The sequence below is a fragment of the Cetorhinus maximus genome, chromosome 26, assembly GCF_964194155.1.
Source record: "Cetorhinus maximus chromosome 26, sCetMax3.hap1.1, whole genome shotgun sequence".
Taxonomy (NCBI): domain Eukaryota; kingdom Metazoa; phylum Chordata; class Chondrichthyes; order Lamniformes; family Cetorhinidae; genus Cetorhinus; species Cetorhinus maximus.
Genome location: NC_135904.1, coordinates 20,784,054 through 20,809,816, shown reverse-complemented (window position 1 = coordinate 20,809,816; position 25,763 = coordinate 20,784,054). Strand labels below are relative to the sequence as shown.

The 25,763-nt window shown below is 37.8% G+C and overlaps 1 protein-coding gene across 16 annotated transcripts in view; it reads left to right on the top strand.

The window, feature by feature from the left end:
- The window catches only part of tcf12 (transcription factor 12), a 274,600-nt gene that overhangs the window by 187,480 nt on the left and 61,357 nt on the right, over window positions 1-25,763 (top strand). For 10 of the 16 annotated variants that reach the window (XM_078530320.1, XM_078530318.1, XM_078530315.1 and 7 more), the window contains 4 exons: window positions 10,265-10,370; window positions 10,789-10,928; window positions 19,366-19,507; window positions 19,752-19,816. In XM_078530320.1, coding sequence (XP_078386446.1) covers window positions 10,265-10,370; window positions 10,789-10,928; window positions 19,366-19,507; window positions 19,752-19,816 — 453 coding nt within the window. Of the gene's footprint in view, window positions 1-1,139; window positions 1,295-10,264; window positions 10,371-10,788; window positions 10,929-19,365; window positions 19,508-19,751; window positions 19,817-25,763 lie in introns of those variants that run through there. The other 6 variants (XM_078530325.1, XM_078530321.1, XM_078530329.1 and 3 more) reach the window with 2 other exon arrangements.

Here is a 25,763-nt window from a genome sequence, read left to right as displayed (position 1 = left end):
AGCACAGAATTTTAGTATCTATTAAAATGCCCTTTTTTTTTCCATTTTCTAAACATATAATGCTTTGCAGTGATTAAAAGGGAGACTTGGGGAGATTTAAAGCCCTTTTTAACATATCACTGCCTGAAGAGACAAAACATTTATAAGGAGGTTCAGTGAATGGAATTGTTAATTGTAAATCAAAGCTCTTCCACTGGCCTCATAGGACCAAAATAGGCCCTTATGGTCTCTGGAGGAAGCTGCACGTCATTTTGCCTGGCATTTTATTAGCCTGACGTATATTGTTCTTTTGCAGCTGCTTCTGAGCTTTTTCAGCAGAGTGAGGATTGTGTGTGGTTGTTAATGAATTTGCTTTTTCTATCCTGGTGTAGTTTGTAATTTTGAAATGCTGATCGTGTCTTTCGTTTTTGACTCAACTAAACAGGACACAAAAATAGTTGAGGAAAATTCAGTCACTTTATGTTTTATGTTTCTGGCCTTTTTTTAAATTGCACTGTCTTGCCATTATAAAACTGTGTTGTAATATTATCTCTTAATATAAAGCAACCAGACCTTCATTATACCATGAGCCTCATTATCAAGTATCAAATGTTGGGCTCTTGGGAATGTGTTATAATGAGTATAGAAGAGTACAGCTTTATTTGAGTAGTTTCCTGTTTCTCTGCACCATGGATTTACAGTGGTCACTTTCTTCTCTCATGCAAAATGCTTTTGTTCATGTCTTTATTTACATAGTTGGTAATTTGGGACAGAGACAGATGGCTGTGTTGCCAGAGTGTATTAGACCAAGCCTTTATTCTTACAAGTGTGCTAATTTAATTAAAACAAATGGATTAAATGTAGATTTGGCATTTGTTGTATTTTAGCCTTTGCTTCATTAAATGAAGCTAATGACCAAAATAAAGAGTATGAAAAGATAGTTGGCCATTGTACTTTTTTGGAGATAACTCTCTTCTCTCCAGCTGTACTTCAATTTTCCTATGTAATTGTGTGTATGCTGTGACAAGACCATTTCCAATACTGAATATGGAATGCAGCCAGTAAAGCTCAACTTCCCTCCCCTAGCTGTTGCGTAGAATGGTTCAGTCTACTTTGCATAAGTTCCTTCTGAGTAGATCCATGTGTGGAAAGATTAAGGAATTAGTCTGCCTGAAACTGTGTAGTTGAATGTGTTGCACTGTGAAGTGCACAGTTGCTGATCTCTGCACTAGATTTGTCCAGCAACATGTATTGCGCTTACACAGTGCCTGGTATGGGCAGCAATTCACTTATGTATTATTACAATAGGAAAACGGTAAGTGTGGCTTTCCTTTGTGTAACATATGTGTTGTAATTGGATAACATGATTAGTGGTACAATAGACAGTCTCATAGAGCTGTCAGCAGTTGTAACTAATTCTAGTGTATAAAGCTAGCATTTATATTCTAATCAGTTGTATTTCTTAAAAGCTTATAATTGGTGCTTGTGTTTCTAGAGGGTCCAATATATTTTTTGATGCTGCAGAAGAAGACTTTAAGCTCTGAGGAAAGTTATTAGGTCACATGCACAAAATATACTATAAATTCTACAATCCGCTTTGACTACTAAATAGATTTTAGTACAAGTCATTTGTTTTTAAGTTGTGATCATTGATCAAACATAAATGCAAAGATTAAGGACTCTTCCCAACAAAAAAAAAGTTAGAAGCACAATGAGTCTCTGGGAACAATTAAGAACAGCCAGTTGGTTAGCTCTGAATTTCCTGTTTAAAGATGAGGTCCAGGAGCTGGCTTTCATATTGTTCCATCTGCTTCTCATCAAATGAGCATTCTTGACCCTACAGGGAGTTAAATCTAATTCTCAGTCATGTCACTGATATTCTCTTTGAAACCCAGTACTTTGTACACAGTTTTACACCTTATCCTGCAACATGATGCATTGAGTTGGGAGGAAGTGACCAATCAGGCTTTTCTCTCCCAGTAATAGTATTATTGTGTGTCAGGTGAATGAGGAAATACAGCATTGTCAACAATTTCAGAATCTCTGCTGCTAAACTGAAAGGTTCAAAATCTGATTTTGATTTTCGTGCTTGTAACCAATTTTATTCCACACTGTGTGTCCATTTGGATCATTCTTTATCAGGTAAATATGTAGAGAACAGAAATTGATTTAATAAAAGCAGTGTAAGTTTGTCTGGCATTGAATTAGATTTGATAAATGTGAGGAGGTTGTCGAGTTTTCTTTAAAATGCTGCCTCTTGTTTTTAATTGCAGCTGTTAGTATGTGTTGTGCGTTCTTGGGGCTTGTAAGTAGACTTAGAAAGCTGATGTAATTTTGTGTTTTGCATTATTGCTCCATTAGAACATGCTCTTTGTTCTTGAAGCAGTAAAGCACAGCTTTGATCTTTTAAGTATTTCCAGCTCATAAAGGATAGTGGGGTTGGATATTGTTGAGGGGAATCCAAAGAAAATTGATAGCATGTGCCTGCAGTAGGTCAAAGGTGACCTTTCTGAGCTTGCACAGTGAGTAAATAGATAATAAATTATGCCAGAGACCTGTGTGCAGACGTCAATGCCCTAAAAATCCTCTGTGAATTCCAAATAATTAATTACAGGAGTTTGAGCCAAATAAGAGCCTGCAACATATTCTGTGCATTTGTGAAATGTACGCACCAACAAACATGCAAAATAACTTTTGGAGCTAGGGTTAATCCTGGGGATGGGGGTGAGGGCAAAGAATAGGGGATTGTGGTCTACAGCCTTAACCTTAGTAACCCTTTATCGTTGTTTTAATCTACAAGCTGTGTTTTTAAAACTGCACATAGTTCAGCTACACTAAAATTTGCAGTTTTGATACCAAAAAATTAATAATTGTACATTGTGTTAACTTACTGCTAATTTACCAAGTAAAACTACTTTATGTTATGAGTTAATCTGTTTGTATATTCTCAGACGTGGTTCTTGCTTTGGAGTCAAAGAAATACAATGGGGGTTAATGACGGTTTATTTTTTCTAAAGATAACTTTTTTTTTCTAGTCTTCCTAAGCAAAATCTTACATTATAATTTGACTTGTGGAGTGTTTCAAAGAAGGATCACTCACCAATTTGCTTTGTGATGCCATTTTTATAATTTTCCCATTGTATGTGATCCTTTTTATAAATTCATTACTATCATGTTTGCACGGTTCTTCTTTAGCTGGGAGGATGGGATCTGTTGGACAATGGACATCTCCACAGTTGCTGTTACTGGGGTCTACATTGGATTGGTAACCTGTGCTTGGTTATATGCTGCCTACATATTTGTCTTTTCCTTCCTCCCCAACAAAGTCCTGTTACTACTAGGCGTTTTATCTTTGACTTTGTTTAAAGCAAGAAAATCAGGTTATTGAAAACTCAGTTTGGGTGATGATCAACACTGGAGTTGGTTGTAAAGTTTGAAGCTGAACCATCTGAATGCCATTCCAGGCTTTGTATGTTTTCCATTTCATTCAGGTTTTTAAGTAAATGATAATGACCCACCACCATGACATTTACAAAGTAGGAGATAATTGACTTTGTATTTCAGTGAAATTGCTACCATGCAATAAAGACTGGGGTCATCGCAGTATACTCGATGATGGATCACCTTGTGCCTGTAGAGAGAACTGTGATGTAGTGGTGTGCATTTAGCATATTGGGGTTGCCATATGGAGATATAGATTTGCACAAAGTCTAATTAGAATATTTATCCACCTCTCCTACACTATAATTACCCCATCTAAATGCAACAAGAATCTCATTTTAGGATGTATTGTTCTGCTTAGAGAAAAACTTCCACCTAATAATTAACTTTTAACAAATACTGTAGATGTTTGGTTCCCATCAATATGATTTAAAAGCTTAAACTTGTTGTGCAATCGCACACAGTTGCAGACCTTGAACTACCAGTATTATGAATGTTACTTGTACAAAATTAGAGAAATTTATATGTCCACAAAATAAGGAAACAGAATTATAGACTAATATGCAATGATTAGGTAATGCCAAGATACTAAAGCAGGAAGCAATTTCTAAAAGACTTTTGGTAGTATAGTATAACCAGTTTTCATTGTCAGAGATAAGCATCTGAAGCAAAGGATGATACAAGGCTGTGAGGAGAGAGCAGGGATGTGGGATTAGTTTTAGATTGCCTTCGCAAAGAGCTAACACTGACACCACTGGAGGAACAGCACCTTTTCTGCTCGAAGTGTACTTAGTTGTATTTTGTGGCTTTATTAATCCAGATACATGAAAGCTTCATGAGCTGGTTTGGTTAAAATTTAATTTGTTACAAAAGCAGCCAAAGAACATTAAGTTATTGGTCTGTTTTAGTTTATTATTTGACCATTGGGTGAGTCAGGTGTGTCTATTGGATTTCAGTTTCACTTGAATCAATGGGAGCTAGTTTCTCTGTTAGAAATTATTTGAGCAATCTCTATTCCTACTGGGGGTTAAGTCCATAAGCACAAACACTTCCCATATCTTTGTTCAATCTGTGCTAACTCGGTAATCTCAAGCCTACAAATGTGTTTGGTGAGGGAAAAGGGAGGGAGCTGTTAAGCCATGTTTGGACAGCATACAGACTGATCAGGGCACAAGAAGCTTTCAACCCTGTGTATAACCTATACTGTGCTACACTTGGCCTAGGGATGGTTGATTTTTAATATTAGGTGCCTAAAGTAGTCTTCATTTTGAACACTGCCTCTGTTGGATGAATCACAAAAATGTAATCGTACTTGCTGATTGCCCAACTTTCAATTAGAACATGAATGGTAGAACTGATGGGAAACTAACAAGATAGATTATAACCATTATCACTCCCCTTGCCTTTTGTACCATGAAATCTTTTGTCAGGTAACCTCTTGCGCCACCCGCGTCCTATCTCCGTCCTTCCCTTTTTTCTTCCTCCCCTCTTTCACTTGTTTAAAATCTACTACATTTCTATTTCTTCATCTGAAGAAAGGTCCTTGACCTGAAATGTTCATTCTTGTGTCTCCACAGATGCTGCCAGACCTGCTGAGTATTTCCAGCACTTTGTTTTTTATTTCTGATTGCCAGAATCTGCAGTGTTTTGCTTTTGATTCAGATATATTATAATTTGTTCAGATTGCCAACCTGGATTTGAAGTTGGCCTGTTTTAACCTAACTCTCAATGCACAATGTAAATACATCTATTTTTCTCTTTAAATATATTAGTCTAGGAACAGGTGCAGTGTAGATTCACTGAATGTTGCCAGAGTTCCAAGGGTTAAATTAAGAGATTACATAAAGGATGTAGGTTGATAGAGATTTTTTAGGATTTTGAAAGGAATTGATAGGATAGATAAAGAGAAGTATCTGCTAGTGGATTAGGTTTAGGGGTGAGGGGACAGAAAATCAGAGCCAGGCCATTCCAGAGAAGATGGTAAGTACTTTTATGTGCAAAGAATGGTAGAAGAATAGAGCCCTCTTCCACAAAAAGCAGTAGATGCTGAGTGATTCGAAGATTGATAGATTTTTGCTAGCCAAGGATGTTAGAGAATATGAAGGCAAAGTGGGAGGAAGGAGTTAGGATACAGGTCACCCATGACCCTATTGAAAGGTAGTACAGGATAAAGTCGCTGAATGACCTGTTCCTGTTCCTCTGTTCCAATGAAATATCGAGTGTACACCGCTCTGGTAAATGCTTCATTGTAGGACTAATAAAACAAAATGGGCACACTTCCAATGACCTTACCTTTACATTACTTTCACATTAGATACTAGAAAATTATCATTTCTAATGCTAATTAGGAAATTGTTTATTTCTCAGCTTTTCATGTATTTGTGAAGTTTTCCACTCCAGGGAAATTGTAAGTTTGTCTGGATCATTTTCTACTTTGGCTTTAATTGCAGTTGACACATTTTGGTCTGTCCCTGTGCGCATTTTCACTTTTAATTGCCCCACCATTGGTGGCTGTGCCTTCAGCTGCCAAGGCCCTAAGTTATGGAATTTGTTCCCTGAACCGCTCCACCTCACTACCTCCCTTTTTTCCTTCAAGATGAAAAAGAAAGATTTGCATGTATATAGCGCCTTTTGCGGCCTCTGAACAACTCAAAGCACTTTAAAACCAACTAAGTACTTTTCAAGTGTAGTCATTTTTAGGTAGGGAAAACAGCCAATTTTCTCACAGGAAGTTCCCACAAGCAACAGCATGATAAACAACAGGTAATTTTTTTTTGTCATATTGATTTGAGGGATTAATATTAAAGGGGGATAACCCCCCCTTACAATTGTGCCAAGGTATCTTTTATGTTCACCCGAGTGGGCAGTGATGGAGCCTTGATTTAACATCTTACCTGAAAGATGACACCATCTGCATTGCAGTACTCCCTCAGTTTTACACTGGCATGTCAACCTTGATTTTTGTGCCCAAGTCCTGGAGTGGGATTTGTACCCTTCTGATGCAAAAGTGAAAGTGCTAACTGAATCATGATTCCTTAAAAAACTATCTCATAGACAAATAATTTGGTCTGTTTCCCTGATATCTGTTTACGTGACTTGGTGCCACATTTTGTTTGGTAATGCTCCTGTGAAGCATCTTGGGACATTGTGTATTTGAAAAACTATGTAACTGTAAATTGTTCTTGTCTGCATAAATGTGGTACATAAGAGGCATTGAAATTTATTGTTTTTACACTTGTTAGAAAAACTCAAAGATAAAGGGAAAGTTCCATCTATTTTAAAAAGAACACTTGAAAACTATAATATCCTAAAACAGGGAATAACCAAAGTGAATTTAATAGCACACATTGTGTACTGCCCTTGTTTTATTACGTTTTTGCATCATCTGTATGGGTACTTGAATTAGGGACTGATCTCAGGCTTCTGTGATCCATGTTGTTTTCCAGATCAGCAAGCAGGAGTGGAATAAAATGGAATAACTGCTTCTCTTCTAAAGTGGGTTGACCCATTTCTTGGCTTAATATTTTGGCATGTATTGTTCTTACTGATTTTTCTTTTTCAAAGCTAATTAGTCAAATCTTGGGAATTATGGGCCAGAGTGCCTTACTTGAATATTTTCATCTCGTGTTAAAAATTGTAGAGAATTCAGGTATTAAATTATCCTCCAAATCCTGTGGTAAATCACTTTATCAATGACATTGTTCTCTTTCATTTCTTCCAACGCTATGCCTCACCCCTTCAGTTTAAAATTTGTAAGGGACCAGTAGTGGGATTTCAATATTTACGCGTTGATATTAAGTAATGTCTTCCCACCATGGGAGTTTTGCAATTTCTGGTTTGGTATTTAAAGGTTTTATTAAAGCGTGGCCATTTTGCTTAGGGAATATGTTATAATTAAGTGCATATTTCAACATACGAAGTCAAGATGAGTGCAAAGCTGATGCTTCTGCTTGATTCAAATAATAATTGACCTTCTTGATCTTTTTTCAACTTAAGTTGGGTTTCAATTAGTTGATTGTTACTTGTAGCAGAAACTCACATCATATCTGAGTCAGTATTTCCATTGACTGTAGCTGCTCTTGAAGGTATTTCTCAGTTAAATAACACTCATCCATACTGAAATTATTGTAGTTCAGTTTGTGCATTCCTAATATGAAAGATATAAATGCTGAAATGTAATCTTCCCACTAAAAACAATGGAAGCCTGGTATTGCTGCTTTAGTTCAGAGTTATTCTGTGACTTTGAGTTTGTTGTAAGTAATAAATGAAGGTCACTTCTGCCTTTGGATTAATCTGGCTTTCCTTTCAGAAATTGTTTGGGGAGGGTGTGGGGATGTTAGCATGTGTGTCAGCTGAGATGAGTTTTATTGGCTTTTTGCTGTAACTCCTGTGGGCTGCTCTAGGATTCTATTGAGCTCTGTTCCTTGCCAGACAGACGTGTTGTCTACAATATGCTTTATTGATGTTTCAGCGTGAAGGTTATGTCCATTTCCACCAGCACATCAAAGCGGCAAGGGAATGGATGGATCAGGTGCAACACTGGTCTGATCTATACTGTCGAAAATTGTACTTAGTCAAAGAATGACAAGCTCATTTGTTCAATCTGTTCTAGTTTGTAAACCCATGAATTAAAGATTTGTGTTACAAAAAGTTTCAGGAATTAAAATTTTGCTCAATTTTAGTTTCATAATGATGTTTGAATAATTACTGCTGATGAAGGATCACTTACTGAGCTGGAATTAAATTGAATTTTGTTACCTGCAGTTTTCTTGGCCAATTCTTTTCCTTCATTGAAGTAGCTGAATTTTTGTTGAAGCACTTTCACAGGCACTCATTGTCATCTGCTGTCTTTGTGATTCTTCATGTGTGAGCCTTGATTGAGAATGTCAGCATGCTATGTGACTGAAAAAGTCATTGCAGCGGAGCCTGGTGAACATGGCTCCTGCCATGAGTAGCTGGATAGTGATCAGGCTTCCACTTCCCACATCATAACTGTAATCCAGTGATTCACACCTTTTTGGTTGGGGGGCACCTTTTCAAAGGAATACGGAGGTGGAGTCCATCCTTGCTGCCCCCCTCCCCCAGGTGAGATAACCAGCTCACTCTGCACTGCAAATGCAGTTGGTCTCCTTTTAACTAGCATTTCACATTGTTCGATGGACCCCTTGAAAAGTCTCTCTGGACCCCAGTTTGGGAACCTATGTTGTATTGACTGTAAGCTCCCCAGCTGAGAACATCCAACTCAATGCAGATTGAGCATTAAATCTGGGCTTTTTCTGATCTGCACGGATTAACTATTCACTGATAAACTCAGAGCAATCAGGGGTATGCTTATCTGTAACTTTAAATAACCATATTTATAAAACAGCTTGCCTTTTTAGTTTTTAGCTCTCTGTTTAGCGATAGTGAAATGAACCTCGAGAGTTGCCTGTTTAAAAACAGGAATTGGTGCAGGAGATCAGATGACACAAGGGATCTGTTTCTAATTTGTGGACTGTTCTGATTATAATTTTGAGAAACTTGGTCTTTCTGTGGCATTGGCTAACTATTGACTCTCCATCTGGAGCTAATGAAATTATTGAGACCACATCAATATGGTTTGGTGCACAAAGCCTTTGAACCCATAATCAAGGCTGGCACTAGTGTGTTTCATAACTGAGCAGTTATTTCTGTGTGTAAAAGCTAAGAGATATGCATATTTTGGACGGGCAAGAAAGTAGAAAAAACAGATGCTGCTCACAAAATATTCATACTTCTGTTATTGGAGCCAATATTACGTGATATGCATAAACCTTGTTTCAGCAATGCATGAGTTTGTTTATGATTTCATTTGGTAAATTTGGCATTAAAATAAAAATTGGAAAGTGGGAGTGGAAATGCAGCAGAACTCCTGTAGATCATCTCTGATGTAAAATGTATATGCACTACAACTTACAGTTCAAATTTTGCAACATAAACATACAGTGCTTTCTGATTGATCAAAGCGCATCTTCTCAGTGAAGTTACCTTTATTCTTCAGTTTTCAGTTGACAGTGATGGATTAACCAACAGCCTGAGCATATGCTGTTTGTTTCTGCTACAAAGACAGAAGCCACTAAACCTGTTTTAAGCTAATGTATTTGAAGTGACACATGACAGTGAGATATTTTCTAAACCTGAGTTGAGTTGTGCTATTATACTTTTTTTTCCTGCTCTGCCCCAGATCTGTGCATTTTGTAGCTAGAAGTTTGGATTTGATAGGGAAGGCTGGTTTTCTGTTTCCACAACATTTTTAAACTTGATCTGATAGTTGGCTGCTTGCCAGTTGAGAATGTTCGTGCATAGCTTTATTTTGAAGCAAAGGGGAACAATTGCTATTCCCTGCCATAATAAGTGAGGATCTTTGGAAGATTGCTTGATATTGAAACTTAAGATCGCACAGCAAAATCAGGGCATGGATTGCTTTTGGTAATCTAACCACACCAAAAGATTTTTAAACAGCATTATGCAACGTATTGATCTGCCTGTGTATCATGAATACAAGAATTCCCTTTATCTGAAATTGATTTATTTGCTAAATCATTTGGGAGTATTCTGTGACAAGGAGTGGAGAAATATTTAACCTGCAAAAGATATGTTTAAATTAATCGAACCATAGACCACCACATTTTGTAAAACCTACTATTACTTTTTATAGTTGACTTTCTTTTATGTCTGCCCTGTTTATATAAATAAAACACTTTATTATCTGTTTTGACTTTTGTTCTGATCTTTAACTGCCGATGTTTGAAGCAGAAACCTGTAAACATTTTAAACTTAAAATCAGCATTTTATTAATTTGTTTTAATTTTTCTTTCTTCTCCAGGTTTATGCACCTTCTCCAAGCTCAGATGATTTCAACAGGGAGTCTCCTAGTTACCCATCGCCCAAAGCACCCAGCAGCATGTTTGCCAGTACATTCTTTATGCAAGGCAAGTTGCAGTTCTTAAACCATTCTTAAAAAAAAGCCTGTGGGGAAAGTGTACTTAGAGCTGTATAACACAAATTTGTGATGGATGTGATTTTTATGATGCTGGTTACTTCTATGCAATCTGCAGTGGTTCTTTCCAAATAAATTAATCTTGCTGAAATTTGGATACTTCAGTTTTATTAAAACAGCTGTCATGTTGCACATTTATTTGTAATGAATTTGTTTCTTGCCAAAGATTGATCATGGTCTGCTAAGAATTATTACTATGTTGCTTATGGGTCTGGTGTCATTGAAGGCCTTGATTGCACACAATAAGTTGTGTTTTCTCAGCTGTGAATAGCAGGATTAGATATCAAATAGAAATGTTTGGATTTTCTCAGTTAAACTTCATTAATAAAACAACCCTTTTTTTCCATTAGATGGAAATCACAATTCTTCTGATCTTTGGAATTCATCAAATGGGATGCACCAGTCAAGTTATGGAGGGATGTTGGGAAGCTCTTCCTCTCATGTATCTCAATCTAGCAGCTATAGCAGTCTGCATACACATGATCGCTTGGTAAGGATAAATTGAGTTAATCAATTAATTGTTCTTGGTACACGTTGTACAGAATGTCAGAAGCTTGTTAGACTTATGGTATCTGCTGAAGCATTTCAGGGGTGAGTTGTAGAGGGTGTTGATCTCTCATATTACCAAAGAGATTAATCTGCCCATTTCAATAATGGTTCAAAAATTAATTCAATGGGACTTCAGTAGAGAGAAGCACACAATATTCCTGCTGCTTGCTCATGCATTCAGTAGAACAAATGCAACTCTAACTTGCATTTCCCATTTTTTTGATGTAGAAAAACATCCTAAGGTGTTTCATGAGATTTGATGCAACAGACTGAGTAAAAATGAAAGCATATGCAATTTGAGCAATCTATTTATATTTGTTTGGAACTGGTTAAGAACTAGGTAATAGTGTAGGGGTGATAGGTATGTACTCCAAATGGTACATGTAACTAATCGTATCTCCCAGCAATTTGTACTAGGGCCTCAGCTTTTCACAGTATTCATCAATGACTTAGCTGATGACACTAAATGGTACAGAATACTGTAGATGTACATAGCATCTTGCTGGGGGGCATTGATAGATTAACTGAAGAGATAAACTGAATAGGTAAAACTATGGCGAATGGAGTTCAATGTGAGGAATGGGAAGTCATGCAACTTGGATCTAAGAAAGATAGTTGAGTATTTTCTAAATGGTGAGGAGCTGCTAACTGCTAGGACCAGATTTTGAGTTCTATGCAGGAGTCGCTAAAAACTAATGCACAGATACAAAAAATGAATACGAGTTGCAAAAGTTAACTAGAGTGTATTCTATTGAATGTAGAAGATTAAGTAGTACCTGGGTAACGTTTAAGGTTAAAGGATTTGATGGGGTAGATGGAACTATTTCCTATCCTGTGTGAGCCAAAACAAGAGGCATAAACTTAAAATTACAGCTAAGCTGTTCAGGTATGAAATCAGGAAGCACTCCCTCATGTAAAGATTACTGGGAATCTGGAATTATTTCTCCCCCTAAGAGCTGTTGCAGATAGCTGACTGAAAATTTCAAAGCTGAGATTGATCATTTCTGTTTGACAAAGGCATTATGAGATATGAAACTGAGATGGGTAAGTGGAGTTTAAGATCAGCTGTGAAATTGAATGCTGGGACAGGCTCAAGGGGTTGAATGGCCTACTCCTAATGTTCATGAAGTTGTAAGAAGACAAATATAGTCTCCAGGTCAAAAAAACAGATATTAGAAGGGATGGTTTGTCAGAGGTAGGTTTTAAGGAGAGGGGGAGGATTTTTAAAAAATATTAATTGCATGTAGCCATTTATTGCTCATTCTTAATTGTCCTTCAGAAGATATGATAATGAGCTGCCGCCTTGAACTACTGCAGTTTGGGTGGTGAAGGTATCCGCACAGTGCTATTGGGTAGGGTGTTCCAGGGTTTTGACCTGGCAACAATGTAGCAAGAATGATCAATTTTCTAGTGAGCATGGTACACAAATTAGAGGGGAGCTTGGGTGTGAAGTGTTTCCATGTGCCTGTTGCCGTTGCCCTAGATGGCAGAAGCCTCAGGTTTGGGAGGTACTTGGCACTCACTCTCACTTCATCTTGTAAATGCTACACTCTGTAGCCACAGTGCCCAGTGGTGGTGGATTGGTGCCAATCAAGCAAGCTGGATGGTTGGAACTGCTTGCATTGTTGGAGCTGCATCCAACCAGGCAAATGGAAAATTTTTCATCAACTCCTGGCGTGTGCTTTGTAGATGGTGGCAAGTCTTCGGGGAATCAGGAAGTGAGTCACTCACCACAGAATACTCAGCCTCTGACCTATTCTTATACCCACGGTATTTGTGACTGGCCCAGTTAAGTTTCTGGTTAGTGGTGACCCCTAGCCCCCAGGATGTTGATGCTGAGGGATTTGAAAAATGCCATGTTATTGACAGTCAGGAAGGTAGTTAGACACACTTTTGTTGGAGATGGTCATTTTCTGGCATTAGGTGACCTGAATATTACATGCCACTTATCAGCCCAAGCCTGAATGTTGTTCAGGTCTTGTTGCATGCAGATAGGTACTGCTTAATTTCCTGAGGAGTTGCGAATGGTACTGAACACTGAGCAATCATTAGCAAGCATCCTGTCTTCTAACCTTATGATAGGAAGAAGGTAATTGATGAAACAGCTTAAGATGGGTGGCCCAAGACACTGCCCTGAGGAATTCCTGCATTGAAGCCTAAGGTTGAGGATTTGCTTGCAAGACCAGAACCATCTTCCTTTGTGCTAAGGTGTGATTCCAGCCAGTGGAGATTTTCCTCCAGTTCAAATGACTTCAATTTCGCCAGGGCTCCTTGATGCCACAGTTGATCAAATGCCTTGATATCAAGGGCAGTCGCACTCATCTCATTTTGGATCTTTTGTCCATGTTTGAACCAAAGCTATAATGTGGTCTGGAGCCAATTAGCCCTGGCAGAATTCAAACTGAGCAGGCTGTTGCTGAGTAAGTGCTGCTTGATAGTACTGTTAATGGCCCCTTCCATTACTTCGCTGATGATTGAGAGTTTGCTGATGGGGGCAGTAATTGGCCAGATTGGATTTGGCCTGCTTTTTTGTAGACTGAACATAGCTGGGCAATTTTCCAATATGTCAAGCAGATAGATGGAGTAGCAGAGGTGTTCAGAGAGGAAATTTGAGAAAATAGGGCCTAGGCAGAATGCATGGTTGCCAATTGTGGGGTGAAGAGAACTGGATGCGCAAGGAACCTTCTCGAGGGGAATTAGGGATGGGCAGTAGGTGCCACCCTTGCCAGTGAAGCTCACATCCAAGAATGAATTAAAAATCTAAGAATAGAGTTGGAGGACTGATGAGTTCCAGGGGGTGCGGGGTGAGGGAGAAAGGCTTGTAGGCTGATTGATGTTGCAGCAAAAGGAGAGGTGAGGCAATAAAGGCATTTAAACATGAGGATAAAGATTTTAAATCTCTGGCATTGGGGGTCTACGGCCAATGTAGATTGAATGAATGGAACTATGTGGTTATAGCCTATGGGCAGAAGAGCTTTGGGTAAACTGCAATGTAGTTAGGTTGGAAGTGCGCTGTGTGTAATAAAAGAATGTCGAATTCCTTCCTGAAGTTCCATGAGTTGAGAGTAAACACAGAATTCCAGGATGAGAGTCCAATGCTCTATTTAAATTGTGTTCTGGGACAGTAATGAGTAGAATGGGAAGAGCACCTGGAAGGAAATCTATTCTGCCCTGTTCTAAGCAAAAACTTGTTAAATTAACTGAGATATGAGTGAGGCATCCAGAAATAAGGTGTTAATTGTCAAGTTTGAGAAAGGTGGAATTTGTTCTAAAGATGAGGCTTGGCTTGAGTTATTTGAATCATTTAAGTTACACTAAATGGTTATCAGAATAATACTAAAGATAAATAGTTGTGGTTTGTATCTTGTTTCCTTGGGCTGTTTGTGAATGAAAGCAATCCTGGAGAACTGCAAAAATGGTGAGAACCATGTATGATTCTGCAATAACAATATTTCCTTAATGCTAACTACCTGAAGGAGTGTGATTTCTGGCAACTATTTCAGAATAGAGATCACATATAGAAATGGAACGGCTGCATACATTCATCCTTCGATGTTTCAGAATCCTAATGTGATTGGCACAGGTTGAGTCAGATAAACTAAGTTGTAATCTAAATTTATCTAGGATGCATCCAATTTTGAAATTGGACTTCATTAGAAGTGTTTGGCAAACTTATTTTTTAGTTATTTGGGAAGAGTAAAGAACTGCTGGGAGCTAATTTAATCACAGTTAAAACTTTGACATGCGACTATGCATTTTGTTGTGATTACATCAGCAAATTACACATTTTGTGAGCTGCTCTTTTGGACAATGGGATTATTCTAAATTTTCTGTCTTTGGAAGTTAATCCTCTTATATGTTGCTTGATTGTTAAATATTATGAAATAAATGACCTATAAACTATGCTCTTCAAAGCCACTAAGACGCTTAAATATCAGACATTCCATTGCATGAAATACTTGAATGTGTTTTATAATGGTGAAATCCATTTCTGATATGTACATGCAGTGAAAATATTAATACCATTTTGATGCCAATGTTTTCCCTGTTCATTTAGAAGTTTCTAATTGAAGAAAATACTTTATCCTTTTTGATTTTGGGGAAGTTTTAAAAATAAAATATAAAATTGGCATTTATATTTCACTCTGGAGTTGGGGGTGAAAAGACCTGATCTAGTGTTGAAGGTTTAAAAACAAAACAAAATAAGAAATAGGAGCATGAGAAGGCTATTCAGGCCTGCTGTGCCATTCAATAAGATCATGTCTCATCTTGTACCTCAATGTCACTTTCCTGCATATCTTAGTATCCAAAAATCTGTTTCTCTTTGTCTTGAATACAATGACAAGAAATCTCTGTTCTCGAGGGTTGTGGATACTCAAAGATTCACAACCCTTGGAATGAAGAAATTTCTCCTCATCTCAGGCTTAAAATGGCTGACCCTTCATTCTGAGACTGTGTCCCTTTAATTTTAGACCTCAGCGGGGGTAACATGCTCCCATGCTACCCTATTAAGCCCATTTAGAATTTCATTTTTAAGTGAGATTACCTCTCATTCTTCTAAACTGTAGGGACTGTAGGCCTCATCTGCACAATTATTCCTCATAGGACAATCCCCTTATCCCAGAAATTGGTCTAGTGAACCTTTGAGGCAGTTATACACCTCTTTGGTTAAGGAGACTAAAACTGTACACAGTACTCCAGGTGGGTCTCACCAAAGCTCTCGACAATTGCAGTAAGACTTCTTAAATCTTAGACTTTATTAAGGATTGGAATATGATGTAACCTTTTGTTTTCTTGATTATTTTCTGTACCTGCATGTTAACTTAGCATGGTTCATGTACAGTGACATCCAGGTTCCTCTGAATACATCATTTTTCAGTCTTTGACTAATTCATTACGTATTCTGCTTTTGTATTTTTCCTTCCAAAGTGGATGAATTCACATTTCTCTTTATTGCATTCCATGTGCCATGTTCTTGTGTAGAGGCCTCAACAGTTCATTGAATTTATTAGTAACTTAGATGATAGCCACATGTCCAAATTTGCCAATGACGCAAAGCTAGGAGACATTATCTACATTGTAGATCGAAGCAAAACTTTATTAGAATGTTGATGGATTAATTGAATGACCAAAACTGGCAAATGGATTTCAATGTAGGCAAGCCCAAGGTCATCCACTTTGGGCCTAAGAAGGAATAAAACACTTTCTAAATAATTGGGAGACTTGGGCTCGGAGAGGTGGGGTCCAGGTACATAGACCATTAAAATTCCATGAATAAATACTGCAAGTAATCAAAAAGGTTAACAGAATACTGGCCTTTCTTTCGAGAGTACCAGAATGCAAGGGGTAGAAGTCATGCTTCTGCTATACAAAGACCTGGTTAAACCACAACTGGAGTACCTTGAACTTCTAGGCATGACGCTTGAGGAAGGATATGTTAGCCTTGGAGAGATGAAGTGTTCAAGATATTTAGGGAAACTGGTTAGATGGAGAGAAACTATTTCTGCTGATTGGAAGTCTAAAGGGGATAATCTTAAATATTAGAGCCAGACCTTCCATGAGTGAAATTAGAAATTGTTTCGACACGATAAGTGTGGCAGCATTTTGAAAGTTCTGCAAACAGCGAATTCTACATAATTGTAAAGTTTAAGTCTGAGATTGATAGATTTTTGTTATCTAAAGTTATTAACGGATATGGGCAAAGGTGGACACCAGGAATCATTACAGATCAGCTATGACCTCATTGAATGGTGGAACAAGGGTTGGAGGGTCTAAATAGCCTACTCCTGTTCCTGTGTTCTTGTCTACACATTTAACCTTTCTATATTGCCCATAGCTTATTTTCACACCCAGCTTTGTGTGTTCAGCACAACTTGGATCCATTTCACTTGGTCTCCTTGTGTAAGTCATTGATACTGGTGGAGGCCCAAATACTGATTGTCCAGAATAAAAGCAGATTGGCTAATCATAGAAACTTTTACTAAGTAAATATGGTTTCCTTAGAGATGGAGACAAGAGAAATTACAATGGCGAATAAGGAAATTAAACAGATATTTTGCATCTGTCTTCATGGAAGACCCAAAAAAAATCAATCCGGAGACAGTGCTAAAGCCAGGGTCTAATGAAACTGAGGATATTAGGAATGTTATTAGTAAGGAAACAGCACCCGAAAAATTAATGAGACTTAGTGAACAAATCCCTTGGAACCTATGGCCTGCATCCTAGGGTTTTAAAAGAGGTAGCTACAGAGATAGTTGCTTGCCAACCTGGAAATGACCTATGCGTTTCTACTGTCTGCTTTCTGCCTGTCAGTCAAACCCTCAGTCCAGGCTAATATTCTGTTCCTGATCCCATGAGCCCTAATTTTGTGTAATAACCTCTTGTGGGGCACCAATTGAATGCTTTTTGAAATCCCAAAAGCACTACATCTCCTTATACACCTTACTAGTTACATCCTCAGAAAACTCTTAAGAAATTTGTCAAAATACTATTTCCCTTTCATAAGTCCATTTTGGCTCTTCCATTATCATATTATGATTTTCCAATTGCCGTGTTACCCTGTTCCTAATAATAGATTCTTGTGTTTTCCTGACAACTGTTCTCAGGCTAAATGCCCTCTATTTCCCTGTTTTTTCTCTCTCTCCCTTTTTTGAATACTGGGGTTACACAGTCCCCACAGATTGAAAGTAGGCAGCTCTAGAATTAAGGTAATTTTGGAAGATCATCACCAATGCATCCACTATCTCTGTAGCTATCTCTTTTAAAACCCTAGGATGCAGGCCATCAGTTCCAGGGGATTTATTCACCTTAAACCTCGTTAATTTCTCCAGCACTATTTCCTTACTGATAACATCCCTAATTTCCTCATCTTCACTCGGCCCTTGCTTCACCACTATTTCCGGATTGCTTTTTTTTTGGGTCTTCCATGAAGACAGATACAAAATATTTGTTTAATTTCCTTATTTACCATTGTAATTTCACCTGTCTCTGTCTCTCAGGAAATCATATTTATTTTGTAATTATTATGATTAGCCAGTCTTTTTATTCTCTTGCTCGTTTAGTCTCATGTTCTCCCTTTGCTTTGTCAATTTATCGTTTGTAAGTTTCTAAAACTTGCCCAATCCTCAGGCTTACTGCTCTTTTTTTGGCAACATTATAAACCTCTTCCTTTAACTTAACACTCACTCTTTAACTTCTCTGGTTAACCCCAGTTGGGCCACTTTTCCCAAAGGGTGTTTTTATTCTTTAAGGGAATGTACATTTTTTTTCTGATTATTAGTTAATTATTTAAATGTTTGCATATCGACCATTGCTTCTATTAATCTAGTTTACCAACCTTCTTTAGTCAACTTGCCCTTCATATCTAAATAGTTTTCTTTGTTCAGATTTAAGAACCTAGTTTTGCCTTAATATAAAATTTGGTCATATGATCACAATTCCCTAGATGCTACTTTACTACAAAATTATTAATTAAACCTTTTCTATCGCACAATATTAGATCTAAAACAGACTGTTCTCTAGTTTGTTCCTGGAAACACCAATCAAGAAAACTCTCTTGCATATATTCCATGAACTCATCTCCACATTATTTTGGTTTGCTGAGCCTATATGAAAATTAAAATCTCCTATGATCACTGTGTCACCTTCTGTCACATGCACATTATCTCGCTCGGGTGGATACTACCCCGATAACACTTATTGTGAACTTCCATTATTTGGGGATTAATTCACATCCTGCAACCCTTCAGCATCATTAGTGGTGTTGGACTGCTGGATTGCTTTTCTGTATTGTTCTAAAATATCTATTCTGATCAGTTCGCTCACCCCCACCACCTTCACCCTATGATTAACAGACTACAGTGTGAAATATATAGAAATTGTGTTTTAAATTCAGTTCAGCATTATCTTATGTTCCAATAAATTGCTCCTGTGTCTGCTCATCTTGAGTTGTACTGATTGACAAATAATTGTGGTCATGTAACTTTCCATGTGCCTAACTATCACAAAAGCATTCTGTTCACTATATCGCTCCTAACTGTATTACAATAACTTATTCAATTTAATATATTGCAGTGTATAGGCTTACTGATTGAATGTAAATCAAGATCTGCCAATTTTGCAAAGTGAATGATGCAGTTCAGTTTTATTTTCATTCAGTGTCTTGAACATGCTTTGACTATTTATCATGTAATCAGATACCTTCTATGAAAAAGGTTCTTAGCCAACATATTCTGCTTATATGTAACAAGCAGTCCTGTTGAGATTTAGCGCAGCCTAACATGAGCTTTCTGTGCCAATTAGGGATCGATGTTAAGCAGGTTCTGCTGTAATTATTTGACTTATCCAGGGTTGTTATCTGGTGTTTTTTATTTTTATAGAACTATCCACCACATTCAGTTTCACCTACAGACATCAATCCCAGTCTTCCCCCAATGTCTAGCTTCCATCGAGGGAGTACCAGCTCCCCGTATGTTGCAGCATCACACACACCACCAGTCAATGGATCAGAAAATCTTTTGGGTATGTTATAAGAAACATTAATTTCCACATCCAAGTGGAAAGTAGTAATCAGATGGTTATTAAAAATTATGTTGCTTAACTTGCAACTACAAAATTGCAATTTTGTTCTTTAACATTAATCCATAAATTTCATATCAGCAATAAATATGCGGATATACGGAACTGAATTTTTATTCAAGTGCAGAAAAATTGCTGAACTTTTGAATAATCGAAGTGTTTTATGCTCCAATTATATTATGTATAGGGAACAGAGGAAATGCAGCTGGGGGTTCACAGACAGGTGATGCACTTGGAAAAGCTTTGGCATCTGTGAGTACTGAAACAAACCTTTTAGCATCTTTTAAAACCTTACATTTACCCAAAGTAGTTTAAAGGAAAAAAAATTGTAAAGTAGCATAATTTCATGGGGAAAACCAAAAAAAAATCCCTCGCACGTTTGATTTTTAGCCAAATTACTGACCTCAAGCGCAGATCATCGACACTAACGTGTGTGCTAATTTAACCCTTTGAGAACAGCAGTGATATTTCTGCACAAAAATCAGAGCATTACAGAAATTTAAATAAGTGCATTTGCAAATATAATAGAAAATGCACACATTTTGAAAGCTGCAAGGGGCATTCAGTACTCAAAGGGTTAACTAACATTTCCAGTGTAATTTTCTCACATTGCATTTTTATGGTTTTTAATTTGAGTTCTCTTTCAAATTAATTCAATAATTTAACTTTTTTTTGCACTTACTGGTTGGCTATAAAATAAACAAGCTTGCAATAAAACCTTGAACATCAACATTAATTTGTCCAAAAGTGGTAACTGTTTTGTTGCATCAGATAGACTGAAGTCCTTCTGGTATTTGAGCTATGGTACTTAAATGTTCACAAATACTGAGCTGTACAAAATCCAAAATGATAGTTATTGCATTACAGAAAAGTGAAGTGTCAGGTGACAGTTTTGAAGCCCTAATGTGTTGCAGTGGCTGTTGTGTGGGAGAACTTTTTGGTTATTTTCAAAGCTTTGAAGATCTATCCCAGAAAGAACTGGGAGTGGCATTTTGTAAGTTAGATTAGATGCTCGAGAAAGCAGACTTGCTGCTTTAAAATGAAATTAAGTGTTAAAAAGATGTTTTTTTCAATTCATATTTGGAAAAGAGAATACAAGTATGCAAGCACAGTACGAATTTAGCTATGTTTTTAGATTTGGACTCCCTAAGTATTTCTAACAGCTGTGAACATTTGCAGGGGGTTGTGGATTATCAAAAATTAAGTCTTTGAATGAAGCCTGTTAGATATGCTGACAGTGCTGTTGTGCAACCTCATGCGTCATTGACCAAATCGACATCAATATAGATGCTAGATTTGTGTTTATGGTATTACTTCAGTGGATACAGCTTTTCATTTTTAAATTTACAATTTCAACTTCACATAAGATTTAAATTTTAAATTTTCAGTAGTGCATGATGAAACTTGTATGTTGTTCGTGTTTATGAAGTAGTACCTCAAAGCACATTTTAATGCTACCTTGTAAGCTCAATTTTCAAAATAAGAAATGCTAGTGCACAAGCAATTCTTGATTCCCAGTGCTAAAATTTTCTAAACTAGTGCTTATGACTATATACATTAAAGTTCAGCAATATGCTGAGATTAAAATTTTGACCTAAGAAACAAATCTGAAAGTTGAGCTTTCTTCTCATTCATTTCTTCTGAACTGTTGATTTTTCTTTTGCTTCTTTCTGATTTCCGCCCCCCCCCCACCAGCCGGCCGCCAAAAGGTCTGGATTGTTTGCTAGAGCACTGGCTATCCTTTCTTCCCTTGCCCAAGTGGTCATTATTGACATTTGGTCCTTGATGCTGAGTCTTGGTGTGCTGTTTGACAGCCAAGCCTTATACTAATCTCACATGGCTCCCTCATGCACACAGATTATGAATGCAAGGTTTTATGAGGTGATTATGTTTTGGGACTGTCTCTTTAATTGAAGGTAAAATAGGGTAGCGAAGAGAGTCATGTGTTGTGCTCTGAATCCCATCCAATAGCAAGCCTCGGTGGCTTGGTTACCAAGGGGACATGGAGGCCCAGGGTGAGACAAAGGAGCAAAGTAAAAAGGTTCACACCTGAAAACAAAGGTAAATGCAGCTGAGCTAACCGTGTCAGTCTCCAGGTTTATGGACAGAAAAGGAGAGAAGGAGGTCTCAGGCAGAGACAAAAGCTGCAGCTGGTGTGATCAGCAGAGAGAAGAAGTTGCAAGTTCCCTGCGAGCTGCCAGAACAGAATGCGGGAGGAAGGATGGTCTTGAGTTTAAGAGACGCATCCTGTGACATTCTAAAAATTCTGGAAGAGTTGCCCTGGCTTTGCTGGGAGGAAAATTCACCAGAGAGGATCTTGCTGCTGGTAGTTGATTTGGAACTCCTCTGAAATCTCAGAGATGTGTCTTTTGATGGTCACTCGATGTTAAGACTCGGCATAATAGGGCGAAGTGAACCTGTTGGAAGCTGGGAGTGATGTTGGACTCGTTACTGTAAAAACTGCAATTCTGCGGAGGGCTGTGAAGTATAACTGTGACGTGGAGTTTTTGATCACGTAAAAAGTTAAACAGGATTTTTTTTCTGACATTCAGGAGCATCAGTTGTCTACTAAATAGTGTTTAGTCATTGTTGCTTTTAGTTTGTTGCAGTAAAAGACTTAAAACTTTATATTTTGTTGTGCAATTCCTTTAAGTTGGTCAATGGGAATTCTAATTTCTCGTTTAAAGTTATTGGTATCTACAGGGATTGTAATACATGAGTAAAGGTGGTAGTCTGGAATGGAAACTTTAAATTAATTCCTCTTTCCTAATTTTGAAAGCTGATTCTAATGCTCCTGCTGCTGGCCCTGACTGTGCTCCTCATAGACTGAGGAAGGATCCTTGGCTTTTGTGACTCACTCAGCCATCAGGGGAGGATTTTTCTAGTGGATTTTACTGTTTCTATTTACCCGGTTCAACATTGGCACAGTCACTTTGGCACATTGATGAGAGAAACTGGCTTTGTCATGCAGGCATCTAGACATTTAGGATAATACGAACAAAACTATACTAAAACATTTTTTTTAAAGATTGACTGCTGAAAATTGAGGATTTGTTTTGTTAACTTTGATTTCTTATGACCTTTAGCGACAATTCATGCATACATGAGAAAAATTAGACTATAATGGAGAATGAAAGATATGGCTGTTAGCAAAACACAAACTTGTACTTACTTCAGCATCATGGTTATAAAACTACATCAGTATTCAAATTTTAAGTTAATTTAAAATTATACTTGAGGTGTGTGATGTCACTTCAGAGAAATCTCCCAAAGTTAACAATAAGTTTTCTCAGGTCAGGTAAAGCGTGGATGAGTGGATATAAAGTAAGTGATAACTGGTTCAGTTATGGTAATGTACTTCTGCATCAATGCTGAGTGGTTTTGGGTGTATTTAAATGTGCAAGTAGCAGTATAACTAAGAAAATGACCTGTGAATTGGAGCAATGAAGCCTGAGAGGCCCTCCAGAGAATTGTCTCATCAGTTTCAGTTGCCACAAAGTACAGTATACTGCAACGTAAAGCCACCTCAACCTTCTCAAGGGCAGCTAGAGATTGGCAGTAAATGCTGGCCTTACCAGTGACACCAAGGGCCAAGGGCTTCCTCCCACTGCTGCTGGAATTTTACCTGCCAGGACCAAATGTCCAGTCTACCGGTTAAAACCTGGCAGCCTTGTTGGTAGATGTTTTGGGGGGGGTGGGGGTTGGCGATAGTGGAACTGCCTCCTTTTCCAGTCCCTGTGCCCAATGAAGGACTCAACAACTCCACAATTCCTGTCCCCCACCCCCTCGCTGGGGCCTGTCAACCTGGCTCCACCTTTAACTGAGTTCATGGTATCAGTTCTTTGGGCGCTGCCTGTAGTCCCAGCAGTAGCCACCACTCCCAGTGGCGCTGCTAGAGTTAGAGAGCTGCTGGCTATTTGATTGGCCAGGAGCTCTTGGAGGCAAAGCTTCTTCCCAGACAGGGGTGGAAGTCTCACCCTGAACCAGTTAACAGCTAGTTAGCCATTAAAATGCTGCAGGGTGACCCAGCCATGTGGAGGCAGACTCATTCCCAACTTTTCAGCCTGGGCGTGGCCACCGCCTCCGCCTCTCTATAAAGTTCCAGCCATTGTCATTTCCTAAAGTTGAAATAATGTGAATTGCTAAAATAATTCTTCAACAGATCCAAAGTGAATGCCTTGTGAATCAAACACGGTACCTTTTCCTCAAATTATTGTCTGAATAAGTTAGTTAGTATGAAAGCTTTATAAATAGGCTCAGGGAAGAAAGTCCAGGATATGAAGGTGTGTTCCCACTTGTGGGTGGGCCTTGGTTGCTACAGTAATATGATTCTGTCATCCTGTGTTGCTGGGTTATTCCATAAATTATTTCTGTCATAGCTGATGGTGATGCATTCCATCTGCTCTATCAGTACATAGCACACTCTGCAGAGTGCAGATCCCTTGTTTCAGTCCATCTGTTTTTCTTGACTTTATGCAATTGCTTCAACATTAAATTTGTAACACCAACATTTTCTGAGAAAAGGGAAACATCTGTTTTAAATTATTAATTGAGCAAAATGTTTCATATATAGCAGCAAATAATTTTCAACCAAACAGATTTGATTCATTTTTATGCATATGTTCCCAAAAGAGAAAACACTTCCATGTATAATGCCTGTCTACGTCTTTCAGGAGTCAATTACTTTAGAGACTTGAAGTTTGAGTTTTGGAGAGTTTTCTTTTAGAGTTTGCATACTCATTTAGTAAACCAAGGTAATTTGATAAAGGGAGATATAAGAAAATAATTGAATTTATCTCATGATGTGTTGGAGAACTTTTAGTGTCACTTTGAGCACCATATCAAAAATTTCCATGCCCAGCTTCACGCAAAGGGTAGAAGTTGAGTATTTAGAAAATTGAATGCTCAAGCGAAAGGGAAATTCAGCAATGGTTGCTATGTCCACTGTCATAAAAACTAGTTTGTAAGATGGCCTTTGTGCTTTGCGATATCACAATGCTATTTTACAGATCATCATTAGGTGATATTTTAGGGTTAGGTATCTGTTCGCACTTAGTTTGTATTCTTCAGGCTGGCCTCTTCAAAAGTTTTTAATCACCTTTGGAGCAACCTACTTGTGTCTTCAAGAATTTTTCGTGTTGCCTTTAGATGACTGGTAACATCCCTTCTTTGCACTTTTATTTCATGGAAGGCCAAGTTTAATTTTTGGCTCTTAATTTTTTTGGGTGGCATAGTTGTGATGAGAATCAAGGACATTGTCCTGGAAGGCATCATGTTATGTAAACCTTCTATATAATTTACTCTTTAATCCATGATTGAAGAATGGGGAAGCAGAGGCAGGTGAATATTTGAGTTGGTGGTTGTTAAAAGAACAAAATTGTAGCACATCGGCATTGCCTGTCCTCTGGACTTTCTGGCATTTTTATTTTGCCATTTTAAGTCACTCAGTTCTAGCCTAATGGACAGTATATAAACATTGCTATTGTAAAATACATAAACAAGCTTAAAATTATATGATCGGATTTTCGAATGTCAGTAGCAATGTCCAAGTTCTTTATGACATAGTTTATCTTCTAGATGATATTCTTAGAAGATTCAGTAAATGCTTTGAACCCAAAAGCTGTGTATATTTACATTTACATACCTAGCAGAGAATCTCAATTTCTTGGAGTTTATAGGTACCAAGCATGTGTAAACAGTTCAGGATGCAACTGAGCTTTTGTGTACCCTTAGTCAACACACTCTTGCGTGCTATGTATCTATGCAAACATCATTGAACATCCTGTTTCGCCATAGTTGTGGGACAAAGGATCAAATACACAGAATAATAGCTTTGTCATTGCGCATTATAAATTGCCATTTTTACTTGGTGCTCTTACAGATTAATCTAAACTAAGTTTCTAGATGTACAAAATTGAAACTTAGCACTTCAAAATGGGAATGGATTTAAGTTTTTGAAGAAAATCAGATATTTTGTGAATTGTATTATCCGATCAACCTCTCGGTCTGCTGGGTGTTGGATAGTGGTGGCAAATCCACTGGCCAAATGCCAGGATTCTTAATATTTCTTTACTTGGAGGAAAGGATTTGGGGTTGAGTTACATTTAAATGTTGTTTTAAAACCAGGTAAATTCATATAGGTGTAAAAAGGAAGGCCACAGGCTGCGAGCACTGAATGTGTATTAGAGCCAGATAAGCC